This window comes from Panthera onca, chromosome F2, assembly GCF_046562875.1.
Source record: "Panthera onca isolate mPanOnc1 chromosome F2, mPanOnc1 haplotype 2, whole genome shotgun sequence".
NCBI classification, from domain to species: domain Eukaryota; kingdom Metazoa; phylum Chordata; class Mammalia; order Carnivora; family Felidae; genus Panthera; species Panthera onca.
In genome coordinates, this window is record NC_138356.1 from 74,922,850 (window position 1) to 74,941,465 (window position 18,616).

At 59.8% G+C, this 18,616-nt stretch overlaps 1 protein-coding gene across 4 annotated transcripts in view; it reads right to left on the reverse strand.

Annotated features, from left to right (window-relative positions):
- Positions 1-1,024: 1,024 nt before the first annotated feature.
- The window catches only part of ST3GAL1 (ST3 beta-galactoside alpha-2,3-sialyltransferase 1), a 94,685-nt gene continuing 77,093 nt past the window's right edge, over positions 1,025-18,616 (reverse strand). For all 4 annotated transcript variants that reach the window (XM_060611386.3, XM_060611385.3, XM_060611387.3 and 1 more), the window contains 5 exons: positions 10,981-11,177; positions 9,753-9,932; positions 8,940-8,985; positions 7,423-7,542; positions 1,025-5,632 (listed from right to left, as the gene is read on the reverse strand). In XM_060611386.3, coding sequence (XP_060467369.1) covers positions 5,459-5,632; positions 7,423-7,542; positions 8,940-8,985; positions 9,753-9,932; positions 10,981-11,177 — 717 coding nt within the window. In that variant the 3' untranslated portion in view covers positions 1,025-5,458. The remainder of the gene's footprint in view (positions 5,633-7,422; positions 7,543-8,939; positions 8,986-9,752; positions 9,933-10,980; positions 11,178-18,616) is intronic.

Genomic DNA, 18,616 nt, shown 5'->3' on the forward strand with positions numbered 1-18,616 from the left:
GGTGTGCATTCACTCATTTAATTCTCAAGCGTGTTTCTAGGGTAGGTACCCCCTCACCCAGACTTTATCCACAAGGAGGTCGGGCACAGAGAGGTTCAGGGACATGCTCAAACTCGCACAGCTAAGTAGGAACACAGGCAGCCCGACTCCAGGACACCTGTGTTCCTCTCTGTCCCCTCCTGCCTCTGAGGGCTGCTTTCCGAAGTTCACCACAAACTTCCCAAAGAACTTTGGGAAGACGTCCCTAACGTCCCAGCCTGGGAGACGTCCCCTGGGGAGGCAGCAGAGTGACAGGGAGCCTGGGACCTTCAGAGGGAACGCTTGCTTTGAACCCCACCCCTGCCCTCGTCTGGCTTTAACTCTGCACCTGTTTGCAAACATGGAAACCCGGGAACCACGCACCAGCTCCGCAGGACCGCTTTGAGAAGTCAAGTTCATGCCCAGCAGGCCGTTGTGAGAGCCGACACGAATTGGGGACTCTCACCATTTACACAAATTTTACATTATAGAACCCCACGACTGGATTTCTGGACTATTCACAAAGTCAGAGACTTGTGCCGACTTTGGATCAAACTTGGGATTCATCCACGGATGTACCCGTTTATTGGGAAGAGATGAACCCTACCTCGCCCACCCCGGGCCCCGGCCAAGGCTAGCTCATTCAGCGACTGCCTGAAGCGGCCGACGCAGATCTCCTCGGGCGGGCCTCCTGAGTGATTTTTATTCTTGACCTCACACCCCTTCTGACGGCTGGCATGGTCAGGTCCATTTGGCGGATGGGGCAGCGGAGGGTAAGAGAGGTGAGGTGGTTCGCCATAGTCACACAGCAGTGAGAGTCACGGTGGCATTTGAGAGGCCAACGCTCTGCTTCCTGAACCTCTGGGCACTTGGTAGGGACGGACGCAGAGCCAGGAGACCCTCAGCTGGTGAGCCACTGAGCAGAACCCCTGACCGGAAGCTGTGGGGTGGGGGGCAACATGAAGGCATGCCCCGCCCCTGCCCAGAAACACCACACACACACCCAAACGATAAAATAGCTTTTTTTTTTTTTTTGATTCACTTTGATTTGGATCATTGGAAATGTCCAACAATAAATAAAACAGAGCAAAGGCTGAGGAAGGCGGACTCTGGCTAACTTCATTCCAAATGCATCCAGATTAGCGCTCGGCTACAAAACAAACACGAGGCGAGAGGGAAAAGAAAGCAAATTTTACAACAACGACGAGGAACCAAACGAGACCGCAAGGAGCGGAAAGCGCTCGGGAACCTTTGGCTTGGACGTGAGTTCAGCGACGTGCTGACGCGGCTGGGGAGGGCGCTCGCCTCCCGGGGTGGGGGGTGGGGCGAGGTGGCAGGTCAGAGCTGGCGTCGGGGTCACGGCCATCCGCAGGTGGACACAAATGGGAGTTCTGCCCAATGAGGGCGGCTGAGCCAGGGGGTCAAGTTCAACACCAGTGCAGGTCTCTGACGGGCTGAGAGGGAAAGTGGGGGGTGGGGGGGTGGGCTGGACGCTTGTGGGAAGCACATTGCCGCTCGTCTAATGAGCAAGGAAGCTGCTAATGCCCGGATGCCAGCATACTGTGAATGCCACCTTGGGGGGGGGGGGTCTCTGCCCCTCCTGCCACAGCACCTTCTCCTCTCTGTGCCCCAGAGGCAGAGGTTCTTCAGGACGAGAAAGTGGAAAGCTGACTCCGTCTCCCAGACCACATGGCCTGTGGGAATGTCTGCTTCCAACCAGATGTCCGTGATGGACACAGTGATAACCCCGAGCTCTGGGGGGCGGCGGGGGGGGGGGTGGCGCAGGGGCAGCTGCTGGCTCCTGATGGCACGTGGCCAGCGGCCGGCCATCTGTCGCTGGACAGCGGCCACTCGGGGCTTGTCCTTCCCTGGAGGAAGCATTTCTGGTGCTCCCCATGTGGGGGACGGTGAGCTCTTTTCCGTTTCCCGTTTTTGCGTTCGGGCTGCCTTGACAAGAACACTTAAAGCAGAGGTCACGGCTCCAAATACTCTCTGTGACTCTACTCCACCCTTGACCCAGAGGCCCAGCCCTTCTTGCCCCCAGCACTTACAAGAATCGCCCTCCCCACCTTCTTGTCTGGCTTCCCTATTTTAAGTCCTGTTTTCTTGTATCTGGCTTCTCCCACTGAGCACAGCCCGTGGGGTTTGCCCGACAACACCCGCTGAAGCCAGAGTCTCAAAAGGCATGGGTTTAAGAAGTTTCTTTTCTGCTCGATGGCTCTGGGGGCCAGACGCTACAAACCTGCCCTGCTTTGTGCCCTGACGGGGGGAGGGGGTAAGGGCAGGGGCTCCAGGGGGGCCTGTGGAAGCAGGTGCTGGTTTTGTAGGAGGTGACTCCAGCTCAAGAAAATCAGCGTCCTGGCTCACTGGGGGTTGGAAACAGCGCTGAGATCTCCCTTCCTCCTCAGCCCCGATCTTTCTGGCTTTAGGCTCAGCACTGATGACTGCGGGCGGGGACACCTCTGCTCCATGCCTGGGGCCCGGGGCTGGCCTCCCAGGAGCCCTGTGCCTGGAGACCTGGCAGAGCCCTGGGCTGGGAGTCCAACAGTGAGCGGGGTGGACACTCGAGAGCCTCCTCTGGCTCGGGGTTTCTCGTTATCCCGCCCACAGCACGCTCAATGCTCTGTGGGAAACAGCCTTGCCCAATTCTCAGCCATCCTTACCCCGGGTAGAGACGCTAACTGGCTTAAGCCAATCGGCGCATTCGATCCCAGTCCCAATGATTGGAGCGTATTGGGTTTAGACCCCTTCACCAAGCCAATGAACACAAACGTGTGCTGGGGCACTGGGAGGAGCAAGGTTTCTCCCCCACTGGGGGGATGGCGGCAAAAGGCAGACACCAGGGCTTGCCAGGGCCACCATGGGCAGCCTGGGGACGAGCCAGGTGGGAGAAGGCAGAGGCCCACCCCCCATCACAGTTCTCTGAGATGCCGGATGGAACCCAGCTGGGAAAGCCCACCTCAGGATGTTTTAAACAGAGAGCCGACGATTTCCTGGTTTTGCTCAAAATGGTTGACTCGTGCCGTCACGATTGTTGGTTCACTTTTGCAAGTCGCTTCCCTTCCCCGGGTCCTGCTTTTCTGATCTGTTAAATGGGAAGGCAGGCGGGCTTGAACGGGCCTAGCGGGAGGGCGAGACGGCCAGGACCGGGCAGCCGGGCCGGACAGCCTGCGCCTCCTCCCCACGGGGACCTGTTCTGACTCAGCAACACCCAGGAGCCGACTGCGCGCCCTGAACCTGTCACCCCTGTATGGACCCAGGAAGAGCTCAGGAGTCCACCCTGCTCCCTGTCTCAGTGGCCACGGTTCTCAAGAGCTGTCCCTGGGCTCAATCAGCCAATCGACAGATGCCTGCTCTAGTCTCTGAGCGTGGACGATCAAGATGTTGACCTCACAGTGACTGATGAGCCTTCACCGGTCACGAGAGTCTCATGCTTTGGAGGACTTTAAAACGGGCACACGCCGTTTGTGTGTTGGTTTGTTTTTTGTGTGTGTGTGTTTTTTTTTTATACATCACATTCTGGATTCTGAATTTCTGAGAATGTAACAAAGGCTAAAGAATCTCTCCCCGTGACGATGCTCATATGCACAGGCTTGGGGGGGAGACCAACGCGGCATGCCATTTCTGGGGACCCCTGGGAACTGCCCAACACCACCTGCGGCCCCGGAGCTGACAACATGCCTCCCTCCCTGTTTGTAGAGGGAGAGGCTGCAGCCGGGAGAACGGGGCTTGCCAGAGAGCCGCGAGAGCGCAGGAGACAGGCCCCGTGGCTTCCCAGACTGGCAGGCCTCACGCTCCCCCAGGAAGCTGTCACGCCTCCTCAAGGTGGCATGGCCTGTTAGCAAATGCTCTCAACAGGAAAAGCGGTTTTTCTGATTAAGGGTCAGTAACTAGAGCCAACAATCACTGTCCTTCTATACGTGTGACCCCACTCCCCACCCGGCCCCAAGGGAGTCCCGCTGGGTTTTGGAGATTCTTAGCCCGAGACCGAATCCAATCCACAATGACGAGGAAGGAAGGCGGGGCCGAAGGGAAGGAGGTACGGAGCACCCCGCAAAGCTGCCAACCTGAAACCCTGGGATCTGCCCACCGGCAAGCCCCCAAGCCCTAGACGCCCCCCACCCCGAGTCTGAAGCTCCCCAAGAACCTAGATTCAAGCTCCCCCACTCCCCGGCTGCCAGGCGAAGCAAGAACAAGCTCAATTAAACCGTCAGGACCAGCCACAGAGCCACAAAGTGCACACGACGTCAGCGGAGTTAAAAGAATAAATCAATAAATAATCAGGAAGGCTGAAGAGGAAAGATCAGAGCAGCCCGGGAGGGAGAGAATGAGGTATGTCTTCTCCCGCTCTGAAACTCATGTTCCTGGGATGGCCCTGCAGCCCTCAGGACACCGTGCAGGTGGCCAGCAGGGACGTGGCCCAGAACGTGGGTTTCCTGGGGAAAGTGCCGGCTGGTGGAGGTTATACGCGTGGCCTTGGAAGGTCATGGGCGCCACATCCAGCGGTCTGTGAATGTAAGCAAGAATGATGTTCCACGGCTGACGCGCCTCTGGACAGCACTGCCCGTCATCCTAGCTCTGCTCCAACTCAGGCGCTGCCTCAGGAAACTAGAAAAGATGCCCCGAGCTACAGGGCAAGGGGGCGGCATTGCTGGGGGTCCCCTCTCCCGAGTCAAGGCTTTTGCCTTGTTTCGGCCAATGCGCGTATTTCTCCCCAGACACAAAGGCACGCGGAAGTGGTCAGATCTGCTCTCAGCCACGGTTACAGCCACAAAGATCCATCGCTCAAGGGACATCGGCTTGGGAAGAAGACATCTGCCGGGGCCTGAAACACTCTGCCACGTGTCTGTGAAGACCTTCGGGGCGGGGAGCCTCTCCGGCCACCATAAATGAGCTTTGGGACGACAGCGGGGCGGTGGGGGGCGGGGGGTTGTCGAGCCAAGTGAGGGAGGGGCCGGGCATCGTGCAAAGAAAGGTGCCATCTTGCCCCCCGTGTCCACATGGCCCAACACGGCTCTGTCCCGAGGTCTTCCCTGGGTCCCCGGGCGGAGGAAAAGTCTCTGCCCATCCGTCCCGGAAAACTGTCCTTTCCTTTAGAACACAGAGTCCCAAGTATCTGCCCCCTCCCCAGAAGCCAAAGGGACCTCGGTGTTTGGAGACTGGACCCTCCCCCGCATCTCCCCACTTCCCTCCAGCTCCAGGACGGCAGTGAGGGGCCCTCTCCATCTAAGACCAGTCCTGAGACTTCCTTCGCAGACCCGGCGGGGCTCGGGGACCTTGCTGAGCAGACGCTGCCCAATGTTGGCTCGCGGGAGGCCGCGAGGGGCACCTGAACGCCCCCACCCCCGAGGCTGGCCCTCAAAGCTCCCAGGACAGAACGGCCCCAGCGAGAGGCTGGGGCTGGACACAGAGAGGCGTGCCTCAGTTCTCCTTTGCAGCGTCATCTCCCCTTGAATATCCGGATTTTATTGATGGACGCCAAGGTGGCCGTCACGTTGGACTCAAAGTCTCCATCGTGCACCCCGGTCTTGCGAAAAGCCCCCGCCGATGGGTTGTTCTCCCAGTAGTGATGCCAGTTCCCCTTGCTGTCTGCCCCGAAGCCGTACAAGTTTACCTGCGGGGGCAAAGCAAAGGTCAGAACCAGACGGCAGGGCCACAGGTAGAACCTCTAAGAAGAGGAGCCTGCAGGCATCTCCCGAGTCTGTAGGCAATGCTTCCCAAGACTCCTAGAAACCCTTCTCCGTAGAACCCGTCCGGTTCCTTACTGGAACTCCCAGGGGCTCAGGGAAGCAAAAGCGAGTTCCGTAAAAGTCAAGTGTAACGCCAGAAGGCACGACGGGAGGCCAGCGCGTGGGTGGCCCCGAGGGTGCCGGCGCAGGACAGCCTCTTCTCAGAGGGAGGCTCCTGGGACTGGGCAGGGGGAGTGGAGTTGCCAGCAGGGCTCCCAGCTCTGCCTCGTGGAGCCAGAGAGCACCAAACCACTATTCTGAGCCTCGCGTCCCTCATCCGGAAAATGGGCCAAGAAGAATGACCGCGTTGAGGCAGGTGGTAGGTGCTGAACTCTTTCTTCCCTGAGGCTAATATCCATGCGGTTCAGGAGCCCTCACTGGACAGTGGCCAGGGGGCCTTTCCCACACATGACCAGCGTTTACTGAGTACTCACTCTGTGCCAAGCACTGCGATAAATACATCAGAGTTCATCACCGGGGCCACCTGGGTGGGTGCTGGGGAAATCAGGGACTCAGGAGTCAGGTCTCAGACCTTGGAGCCTGTGACTTCCCACAAGCACCAGTGAGGACGGGGGCTAACGTCAGGGCTCCCGCAGCACAGAGGACAGCAGGGCCAAGGACGCAAGAGATCTGAGATGGGAGGTGACACTTGAATTGGGTCTCGGGGGAGGCGTTGAAGATGTCCAGGAAGGAACATGCCCTCCAGGGAGAGGAAATGCTATCCGGGCTGCGGCAGCGGGGAGGGCAGATTCGGGGGGTGGGGCCCCACCGGGGGCAGGAGACACCTCGGTGGCCGGCTGGCCAGCACAGCTTTCTTGTGAAGGCCAGCAGGGCCACAGCGGCCCCGGGGCAGGAGGGAAGAGAAGGGAGTAGCATTTCTGAGGCAGCCGGGTGGAGGTGAGGACGAGAGGTGGCTTCTGGGAGAGACAGCCCAGGCTTCTGGCGACAGTGCAGGTGCACGGGGATGGTGGTGACAGAACAGCCCCCCCCCCCTCCCTGGATGTCCCCCAGGATCCAGGTGGGGCAGGGGCGGGGATGGCTGCATGTGACCTCTGATTGCCCCTCCTGACACAGGGCCAGGGAGGAAGAAGGGTGTAGGTGTTGTGGCCCCCCTGCTCCTCTCCCCGGGGTGGCAGTGAGCACCCCAAATCAGCATGGCTTGGCGGACGGTCAGGCAGACCCACGAAGGAAAACACAACGCGCACTTGGCAAGATCACTGGTTCTCAGTGTCGGTGAAGAGTGGAAGCCCTGGGTGCCTGGTTTCCACCTTCAGAAATTCTGGCGAACACGGGCCCGGGCGTGGCCCGGGTGCTGGGATTTAGCTCTGGGGACGATCCTAAGAGCGGCCGGGATCGAGACCCCAGCTCTCCCCCGTTACGACCTGCTCCGTTATTCTGCCCCCAGATCCGAGCCTCCACCCGCCAGCTGTGACTCGGCCTCCGGAGCCTGCACAGAGCGAGCCGGCACCCTTGCCCCTGCCGACGTTCTCGGGAACGCCCAGAGCGTAGAGATAAGGAACCGGAGCTTCTGGGAGGAGAGCTACGTCGGGGCCCGGGTGAGGCCGGGGGGTCAGCCTGACTGCAGACGCACCCCCGGGCGCTCAGAGAAACGCGGAATGAGGGGCTCCCCCCCGGGGGGGGGGGGCGGCCTGGCAGGCACGGGGGGCGGGTGTACCTCATCGCAGATGTGCAGCGAGAAGATGACGGACAGAATGCCGGTGGACGGGTATCGCCCGTGGCCCTGCAGCCAGTTGTCAAAGACGTATTTGATGAAGGCCGGATGGTATATCAGGATCTGTGGGGAGAGGACAGGGCCCCCCGTGAGCGCCTGCGGGATGCCCCACACGGTCGTGGCCCTGGGGGACAGGGCAGCGAACAGAGCCGGCAGCCCTGCCCTCGTGGGCCTTCTCTCCGAGTGGGAAGGACCGGCGGTGGCCTAACCGCGGAGGCAGAGAGTGCTAGATAGAACACAGCTATGGAGCCGCAGAGAGAAATGAAGCAGAAAGGCAATAAAGTATGGGGGTGGGGGTGGGGAGAAGTCTGGCTGAGAAAAGGACTTCCGGCAACATTCACATCGGGCCAGGGAGGTTCCAGGGAACAGCGTGTGGCTGGGACAGGGACGCCTCTGTCACAGGGCAGGAAAACACAGGCGCTGAGCCGCCCACCCGTCGAATGATCTCTGTGCCACGACATGGCCCCGCGCGCTAGCTTTCCCTCTCCTCGTGTTATAGATGAGGAAACCGCGCTCAGAGAGCCTAGGTGATGTGCCCGGTGTCACACAGCCAGGGTGGCCAAGCTGGGAGGTGCCTGGTATCAGACCTGCCCTTGACTCCACCCCCATGGCTGCTTCGAGGACAGCGAAGGGGGCGTCTCAGGCGGTAGAGGGAATGCATGTCCAGGAAGCCTAAGGCCAGCCCCCAAGAATGGACTGGAACAGAGGACCGTGCAGGTCTCCGGTCATCACTCAGCCAGGCCTCAAGGGACTGCCATCTCTGGGAGACTTTCCCATGTACCCACTGGGCCCACATAGGGCTCCCCCCGTTCCCTGGGCGACGCACCCATGCAAATGGCAGGTGCTGGAGGCCCGGGGCCAGCCATACCACAAACTGGCTGTGTGTTCCTGAGCAAGTTACTCGACCTCTCTGATCTTGACCTCACCATCTGAAGAGGACAGCATATGCAAAGGACCAGTGGGGTGGACACTTCACTTCTTCCATCCTTCTGCCCTTTGCCCACGTCTTGGCCAACCCCCATACCAGGGGCCCCCGGGGGACAATGGAGCTATGGAGGCAGGAGGGGAGGTCTGGCTTTGAGAAGCTCACGCCATACAGCGCTGGGTCTCAAAGAGCAGCCGGCATCAGCATCCCTGGAGGGCTGGTAAAAGCCCGGATCGCTGCCCCCTCCCCTCCTCTTAGAGTGTCTCATTCAGCAGGTCTGGGGTGGGTCTGAGTCTCTGCATCTGTGACAGGATCCCAGTGACGCTGCTGGTCCGGGACCCCCACTTGGGGACACCTTCCCGGTGTTTGTGGAGCAGGGGAGCTGAGTGGGGGCTACGGCCTCCGCGGGCACGGGGGGCCCAAGGGCTCTCTGCGGCCAGGCGCCGGCAGTGGGGGGAGGTGGTGCTTTCCAGCCTCGTACAGCTCCTTCGAAAGGAGCCTGAGCTCAGAGGAGAAGGGGCCGAGTTCGACTCACCTTATTCTTTTTCACTTTGATCTTCGCGGGGACAGGGACGTAGGTGCTGCAAGGGGAGAAAGAGCGGTTAATGCGGGGGGGGGGGGGGTGGCAGGCTGCCTGCACGCAGCTCTGGCTGGGGGACACTGGAGAGGGAGGGAGGGATGCGGCCTCCCTGCCACAGCCCCGTCGCCCTGCAGCAGTGGCCCTCTGTAGACACCAGAGGGCGCTCGTGGCTAATTCAGGAACTTTCTTTCAAACCGCCGCCTTTCCCCCAGAAAGGTGGGGGGCGGGGGGCGACTTTCTCCAAGTCCCCACACCACGGAGCTCAGCAGAGGCCAGAGCGCACGTTGCCACTGCTAGGGCGCTGGCCGATGAGCCCCACGAACGCCCCCTTTCCATCTGCAAGGTTACATGTGCCCCAAGGTGAAGGTGTAAACGCCCGGCCACCCGGCCTCACGTTCCATCTAAGGGGGACAGGGTGGGAGGGCAGCCGAGCCCAGGCCTGGCCCACTCGCTCCTCCCCTGCTTGAGCCCGCCTCCCTCAGGGCCCTCCTGGGAGGGCGGCCCCTGGCGTCCTGCACCCCAATCCGTCAGGCTTGCTGGCTGGTCCTCAGACAAGGAGGCTTCTGGCCGTGAGGACAGTGAAGCCACTTCCTTTCAGGAAGAGGGAGGGAGCTGGGAACCCGAGCCTGGCTCTCAAGCTAGGACAGCATGCTCAAGGCGGGCCTCTGAGCCCTCTTCAGAGGGGGGGGAGGGGGAGGGGGGCAAAGGGCAGGGGAGGGAGGGGAGGGAGGGGAGGGGCCTCTCCACCCCAGCCCCCAGGGGACTCACTGAGAGATGGTGCCCGTGGTGGTGGCACTGACCACCCACTCCAGGTCGGTGGTCTTGAAGGGGACCAGGACCATGCTGACGTTCTCCCCCAGCTCCCTGAAGCTCTCGGGGTACACCAGATGGTGCGTGGTCTTGCTCCCGACGTCGGCCTCAAAGCCCGCTGTGGGGGCCTTGTTCATCCTGGGGGACAAGGGACAGAAGGTCGCGCGTCGCATCCCACGGGCACGGGTCAGCCTTAGCTCCACAAGCCTGTGATGTCACCTCTGGTGCCTCACCCTCCGCGGCTGGGCCCCAGCTTCCTGAGCTGGAAAAGGGACTCAAGTCGTTAAGACGCAGCGCAAAAGCTTGCGTTGTTCGTTTTCTCTCCGTTTCTTTTACGACCTCACGCGAGCCTGACCATCGTCTCTGCTGATGACCTAGGAAGCACAGGGCACCACCCTGGCCCCTCAATGCACCTCGTTAACACCTTAATGGTAATGCCAACCATGCCTGGGAGGCGTCCTGAGACCCTATTTTCCGGTGGAAGAAACCCGAAGGCAAAGAATTTGTCTCAGGACACACAGCTTCCGGGTGGCAGGCTCCAAGTCAGGTTTGTCTGACCCGCTCCCCCTCACCACGAATATTCCTGCTGCACGCCGGGCACACTGAGGCTCCCAGAAGCCAGGCGAGGGGTCTAAGGGCATAAACGCAGAGACCACGGCAACGGGAGACTGTTCTAGAAGGCCCCTGGGGAGCAGCAGCCCCCTGCTGCCTGTCCTCGCGCTGAGGCGCTCGTGACCCCGGGGGCCGAGCGCACAGTGTGGTGGAGATTATGACAAGAAACCCAGGATACGGGTCTTCCTGGAGGATCTGTTTTTACTCGGTGACGGGGAAACGAATTTACATTAAAGACATGCGGTTTTACTACGGCCTCGACTGCAAAACGGGACTGAGTTTTCAAGATTAAACGGGAGTCTTCAAATGAATCTTGCCCTCTCGCCAGGCGTCTCCGTGCCAAGCTCCCGGCCCCGCTGGCTTCCTCCCGCGAGTCGTTTCCCATCTGGGTCCAGAGAGGCGCTGCTCGTCCGCTTCCCTCCCACGATGCACGGCTGGGGAAACTGAGGCCCTCGGGGGGCGGGGGGGGGGGCCTGGGGCCCGCGGGGGAGCCCGGCCATGCCAGGACTGGGGTGTCTCGACCTCCTGACCCTGGGCCGAGGCGCCTCTAGCAGCTAAGGGGACGGGCGCTCACCTCAGCACGAAGTCGTGGCCGTCTATCTGAGGCCCGTACCAGGACTCCCTCAGGTTCCCGGAGTTGCCCACCACGGCACAGCGCCGGCAGCCCCCCGACTTCTTCTCCAGCAGGGGGTCCACGTTCCCAGGCACCACCTGGAACAGCTCCTTGATGGTATCGTTCAGGTTATTGGGTTGCTTCTCCCGCTGGAGCCTCTGCGGGCCGAGGACGGAAGGAGACAGGTCAGCCCAGCTGTGCTGCCTCTGGCCGCTGCTCAGCCAGCCGGCTGCTGGGCCCCCAGCGCCCCACGTGTGCTCGCTGGGCCCCGAGCCCCTCCCCGCTGTGCTCACTGGGCCCCAAGCTGCCCCCTGTGCTCACTGGGCCCCTAGCTCCCCCCTGTGCTCACTGGGCCCCAAGCTGCCCCCTGTGCTCACTGGGCCCCAAGCCCCTCCCCGCTGTGCTCACTGGGCCCCAAACCCCTCCCCGCTGTGCTCACTGGGCCCGGAGCCCCTTCCCTCTGTGCTCACTGGGCCCCTAGCTCCCCCCTGTGCTCACTGGGCCCAGAGCTCCCCCGCTGTGCTCACTGGGCCCCAAGCTGCCCCCTGTGCTCACTGGGCCCAGAGCTCCCCCGCTGTGCTCACTGGGCCCCAAGCTGCCCCCTGTGCTCACTGGGCCCCAAGCCCCTCCCCGCTGTGCTCACTGGGCCCCAAACCCCTCCCCGCTGTGCTCACTGGGCCCGGAGCCCCTTCCCTCTGTGCTCACTGGGCCCCTAGCTCCCCCCTGTGCTCACTGGGCCCAGAGCTCCCCCGCTGTGCTCACTGGGCCCCAAGCTGCCCCCTGTGCTCACTGGGCCCCAAGCCCCTCCCCGCTGTGCTCACTGGGCCCCAAACCCCTCCCCGCTGTGCTCACTGGGCCCGGAGCCCCTTCCCTCTGTGCTCACTGGGCCCCTAGCTCCCCCCTGTGCTCACTGGGCCCAGAGCTCCCCCCCTGTGCTCACTGGGTCCCTCCCTGGCACCTTCCTTTTTGCTGGGCACCTGGAGACTGAGGAGGCTCAGACAGCTCTCTCCGGAAGCCCAGGAACCCCTCAGGGAGGTGGGAAAGATCACTCACTCATATTCCGCAAATGTTTATTGAGCACCTACTGTGTGTGAGCTACTCTGCCAGCCACTGAGGCATCGAGACCCGGTAATATGAGAAAGCCACACGAGAGAAAGGTCAGGTGACCCTCTGTGCCCACCACCCCCGCCTCTGCTCCCTTCCTCCTCCTGACCACCCCCCACCCCCCACCCCCCAGGGACCACTGGGCTCCAGCAAGACGGAGAAACTAGCCCTTTGCTGGATTCGTCAAGGCCTCCGATGTCTGCCTGGCAAATCGCTTTCACCCTTTAAGACCAAGCTCGAGACTTCTGACTTCCTCACTCCTGGTAGAACCTGGAGACATTTCCTAAGGAGCATCCCATCGGACTCTGTCACCATGTTGCGGTGTATATATCACAGCACACTGGAATGTAGGTGAGAAGGATGTTCTGGGGCCTGGCCTGGTGGAACCACATGTCCCAAATCCAAGCCAGTATTTGAACCCAGGCTTTTGGAAACCGAACGTAAAGTCTCTCCCACAACACGGCCCCTGTCTCAGACCCTTGGAACCTAGACCTCGGGAAAGCCCAGCCCCTGGGCTTGGGGGAGGTGGCTGCGGGGTAAGTCCCACCAGCCTCTCCCGGCTCCAGGCCCGGGGCAGTGACTGGGAAAGAAAGGAGAGGTTAGAGATTGCTTTGGCCGTTGTCCAGGACATTAGTGACGGGGCACACAGGGAGATCCAGAGGCACGCAGGCCCCCACCGCCCTGTGACGGAAGGAATCAGATCTCCAAAGGAGAGGCCCATCGGTAAGCCCGGATGGCTCCTTTAGTTCAGGCGTGGAACATCACTCGGGTCATAAAAAAGAAGGAAATTTTGATGGACGCTACAGCATGGGGGGGCCTTGGAAACCCATGCTTGGTGAAGTAAGCCGGACACAAGAAGACAAATACTGAGGGGTCAGATCCATAGCGGCAGAAGGCAGAATGGTGGTTGCCCGGGGCCGGGGGAGGAGGAAGAGGAGTTAGGGTTTAACAGGTGCAGGGTTTGGGGGACACGGTGAAAAAATGCTGGCTATAGGTGGTGGTGAGGGTTACACAACAGTGGGAATGTGCTTAAAGCCACTGAATTGTACGCTTACCTTATGGTTAAGGTAGTAAATACTGTTAGGTACATTTTAACACAGAAAAACAGAATAATCTCCAGGTTAAACACCTGCTTCTGATAAGATCTCCCGGGAAGCTCCCGAATCAAGGAGCCCGACTCAGTAGGGCTGGGCTGGGCCCAAGAACCTGCATTTCCAACCGCTCCCGGGCAATGCTGGGACAGGCAGAGGGCCCCAGCCAAGCTCTCCTTCAGGAGCCTCCATAAACGGCCCCACCCAGGAAGGGCCCCTTTGCGCCCAAGCACTGCGAAGACACGCTCAGGACCAGCGTCCTCACGTTGTGTCATTACCTCGGGGGAGTCTGACACAGTCTGTGGGATTCAGGGGTGACGTGGCATTCTTCAATCCAGTGCTCAGCAGTATTTACTGAGCACCTAGTATATCACCTGTGTGCGTGCTTTGCCTCGGAGGCCCCGGGGCTTGAAGCCGGCAGGGGACGTGACTCGGGAGCACAGCACAGCATCCTCTTGAGCCCGGCTATTACTGACTTACTCATCATTCATGACTCATTGCAGGGGAAAAAAAAAAAAAAAGGAAGTTCATTTTAAAAGGAACTCTCACATCCCCACCACAAAGGGACAGCAAGGATTACTTGGCAGGAGAAGAAGAAGAAGGAGAAGGAGGAGGAGGAGGAGGAGGAAGAGGAGGAGGAGGAGGAGGACGAGGAGAAGAAGAAGAAGAAGAAGAAGAAGAAGAAGAAGAAGAAGAAGAAGAAAGTAATTGCAGAAAACAATGAAAACAAAATAACGTTATTTCATTTCGTCTCATTCGGTTGCTTGCCCGGGCAAGATGCCCACCCTCCGTTAGAAGGAAAGCCGGCAGGTGTTGAAGTGCAAAAGGAAACATCGGGTCAGGTTCAAGTCCTCGCGACTGCAGACCCAGAGAGAGAATGACAGCGGACTCCCTTCCTCGCTCTGAGATGCGCGATTCTGGAACCCTCGCGTCTGACGCCCTCACATCACCTAGAATCACGCCGCTGGCCACGCACAGGCGGCACATGGCCCCATGTCAGCAATTCGGGGTCCGCTGCAGGGCTTTCCTGGCAGCGCTGGAGACCCCGAGGCCCCGAGAGGGGAAGGGGCCAGGCCCTTGGGCGCGTCAGCCGCACAGCCGGGAAGAACGTGGGGGAGGAAAGCCGGGCTGTGTTTCTGCAGGTTAGAATCCGAAATCACCCACCCGCCAGCTGGATCAGTTGGGGCAGGGCACTCAGTGCTGCGTCCCTGCCCCTGTCCTCCTTGGGAAGGAACAGTCTGTCGCGTTTCCCTGCCTTTTGTAAGTAACAGGAAGGGCGCTGCCAGGTGCTGACTTGCGCATCGGAGAGAATGTTGCATTCAAAGTCCACCCTCCCCTTCTCGCTCGTCCTGAGGAGTTTCCCAGTATCCTTGTCTGCATCCAGTCCATGCTCCGGAGGCACCTGCCAACTGTGGACGGGGAACCTCGAGAACGCATGCGACTCAGGGCGGGGCCGGGAAGCAGAGGCCAAGTCCGGGATGCGTCCGCGAGGGGCGGGAGCTGTCCGCAGCGAGGGAGGGCCGGGCACGCCGTCTCCACTGCGGGACCCACCTCGGCGGGCTGGGACAGGGAGGCGCACATCCTGGGCACACTCACGCTCGGAGAACAGTCTGGGAGAGCCTCCCTCACTGCACATGCCCTTGCATGTGATCCCACGGGGATCTTGGGGGCGTGAACCACAGCACAGATAGCCCAGCCTGGAGGCGTGATGTCTGGCCTTCTGTGCCCCCTGTCGCAAGCCCCCGTGTGTGCTGCAAAGAGGTACCCTCTCCTCCCATCCCTCCTTCTTTCTCCGTCCAGTGAACCCTGCTCCTCCTTCCTGGTCCAGCCTGCCGGGCGGCACCTGGGAGGCCTCCCACAATCCCCCATGATATTGGTCCTGGCCCTTATGCATGTGCTGGGAACCTCGGGTCCCATCATGTGCTCGAGGCCGTGTGGCGTGGGCAGGTTAGAGCAGGGACTTTTGCCGGACTTTGAAAGCCCATCATAGGTGGGGGCATGCATTGTTTTTTTGTTGTTTTCTTAAGTTTGTGTATTTATTTATTTATTTATTTATTTATTTATTTATTTATTCAGAGGGAGAGGCAGAGAGAGAGCAAGCGAGACAAAGAATCCCAAGCAGGTTCTGCACCTGACGCAGAGCCTGAACTCTCAAACTGCAAGATCGCGACCTGAACCGCGAAACCAAGAGTCAGAAAGCTTAACCGACTGAGCCACCCAGGCGCCCCCCACACATTCTGTGGCTCCTCTTACACGCCGGGCCCTGCGCTGAGAACTTCATAGGCGTTTTCTCATTTATTTCCCATAACCATCCTATGAGAAAGGTGATACGAGGCACCCATTTTACAGATGAGAAAACTGAGGTGCGGTGAGGTGGAGTGGGTTCCCCAGGGCCCCCCAAGATATGAGTACCCGGGCCTGGCTCCAGGGTTTAGGCACTAGAATGTGATCCCCCTGTGCCCCTCACCAGTGAGGTGAGCCTCACCAGTGAGAAACGGAGGTAAGATGACCTCCCGGGCTGTGGTGAAGTCGGGGGGGGGGCTGGAGGGCAGTGCCTGGAAAGCTTGGCCACAGTGGCGCTTGGCATTGGATGGGGCCTGCGATTATCAAGTGCACTGAGCACAATGATCGGGGCAGAAAAGACGTCTCCTGTGGTTGGGGCAGGACCCCGGGCCCCACGGAGCGGGAGGGCCCAACTCCCTGTGGCCCGTCTCAGGAGTGGAAATGTGGCCGGGACACGGGGTGCCTGGGGCAGAGGCGGGAGGAGAAGGTCACCGGGCAGGCAGATGGGGGGCGGGCACCAAGCCCGAGGGGGACCCTGTGCGATTGCCCCGGTCTTCCTGCTCCCGTCGGGGCTACATCTGCCTTGTGTTTTTCACCTGCCGGGAGGCCCCTGAGGCCCACGGGGACCCTGAAGCTCAGAGACGCGGGACCCCACAGTTCTGGCCTCAGAGTCCCCCCGGCTCGGCTGGTCGGCCCCGAGCCCCGACATCACATCCTCCGCACTTTCCCAAAACCCCGGGGAAGGAGGGACGAAGGGTCTGTGGGCCCGGCTCCCCCACTGGTGGCTGAGTGGCCTCGCCTGGCTGGGTGCTCCCTGGGTACGGACCGAGCTGGAACTCCAGCCGTCGGCTCCACGCCGGGCTCCGAGGGGTCTGGGACGCGGCGAGTGTGGGAGTCACACGGTGTGAGCCACCTTCCGCTGGCTCCCTGCCAGCCGAGCGCCCCGCAGCTGGGCTCACGACATTTTAAAGGCGGGGGCTCTGTGGTTGCAGCCCTGGGTCTGGATCCGTCAGGGACATTTTGCCCCGGCTGTCTGGGGGCCCACAAGCCCAGCCCTGACGCGTCTTGGAATCCCTAAGCTGCTTTTGATTGCAAATATTCCGGGCCTCCACCCACAGAACAGGGGTGCCTGTCAGACGTGGTGTCCCGCTTCTTCACGCCAGACATGTGGCCCGCATCCTGGCAAGGAACCCGGAAGCTCTAACGCCCGGCTCGTTGCTATCGATTTCTGTTCACCGGGGCTCCCTCTTCCCAGGGCCCATCTCTTCCAAGTGGCCACCAGGGGCTGAGCTGCAGAAAAAGAAGGGCTGTAGATAAGAGCTGGGGGTGGGGACGTGGGAGGACAATTTGATAAAATGCTAACAGTCTCAAAAAAATGTTCAGCCTTGATAAGCGCTGGGGGTGGGGTGCGGAAAGCAAATTCATTACTACTTGCCCATTCAGCCAGCAAAAATAAATAAATAAATAAATAAATAAATAAATAAATAAATAGAAATGTTAGCAGCTAGGGGCGCCTGGGTGGCTCAGTCGGTTGGGCGTCCGACTTCGGCTCAGGTCATGATCTCACGGTCCGTGAGTTCAAGCCCCGCGTCGGGCTCTGTGCTGACAGCTCAGAGCCTGGAGCCTGCTTCGGATTCTGTGTCTCCCTCTCTCTCTGACCCTCTCCCATTCATGCTCTGTCTCTCTCTGTCTCAAAAATAAACAGACGTTAAAAAAAATTTTTTTTAAAGAAATGTTAGCAGCTGATGTTTGCCGTGTCGTAGAGAACGGGGCAAGGCGGCCGGCATAACCTCAGTCTGAGACTCGGCAAGATGAAGAGGTTCACTCAAAAGCACTCTTGGTAAGACCTAGGACGTCAGGAGCAAAACCCAGGGACCGTGACGCTACGCCCTGATTTCTAAGTCTAGAAGGCACAGAGCATGTTCTGTGAAGATACCTAGGGTATAGCGAGAAACTGATGTGCTTTTCTTACACCTTGTTGTACATTCTGGGCTCGGCCCAGCCTGCGAATTTTAGAAACTGCCCTCCCTGAGGGCCTTAGGGAAGGAGGTCGATGAATACCGTCCTGGCTGTCCACTCTAGAAGTTCCCTGCCAGGGTCATCTGGTAACATCCGGAGACGTTTTGGTTCTCACAGCTGGGGGACGGGTGAGGCCGGCATTTAGTGGATAGAGACCAGGGATACTTGTGGCAAACATCTTACGATGTGCACGACAGTCCCAGAAACAAAGAGGTATCCAGGCCCAAGTGTCAAGAGTGTGAGGGCGAAACCCTGCCTGGCCAAGCTTTGGTCCACTGCCTCCTTTAGCAGACTCTGGAATCTTCGAGGGGGTGTAGACCCTGCCTGCTCTGTTCTGTCACCTCCCCGGAACGCACCCCAGGACCTGCACACTGATGTGATCAACACAGCTCAGTGAGTGAACCAAGGCTCGGCCCAGGCATTCCGATTCACTTCTTCTGAGTCATTTCAGCCTCTTCGCAGCTGTCCAAGTGGACCACAAGCTCCCGGAGTGCAAGAGGTGCTTAAAGAGGGGCGCCTGGGTGGCTCAGTCGGTTGAGCATCTGATTTTGGCTCAGGTCATGATCTCACAGCTTGTGAGCTCGAGCCCCATGTCGGGCTTTATGCTGTCAGCACAGACCCTGCTTCGGATCCTCTGTCTCCCTCTCTCTCTGCTTCTCCCCTGCCCCATGCGCTCTCTCCCAAAAATAGACAAAAAAAACGAAAAAAAAAAAAAAAAAAAAAGAAAGAAGAAAGAAAAAAAAGAGTTGCTGAAAGGGAAAGTCGGCTTCTTACAGGAAGCCCCCCCTGGTTTTCTCAGCCTTCACTCAACTCCACTTCGTAACATGATACAGGAAGGCCTTCATGAGCTAAGGTCAATGGCCTCGTAGCTCACACCCCACCCCCCCATTCGCATTCGGATTTTAGCCAGGACGCTCTACGCCTCCAGCAACCACACCAGTCTTTCTCACGCCTCTAGGCCGATGCACCAAGCGGTCCCTCTGCCTGGAGAGCCCTTCCTCCGGTCCCCACCCGGACAACCTCTCTGAATCTTTTATGATGAGCGTGGCCACGGTCTCCTCCGACAGCCCCAGACCCAGGGTGGGGTTTGACGCCCCTCC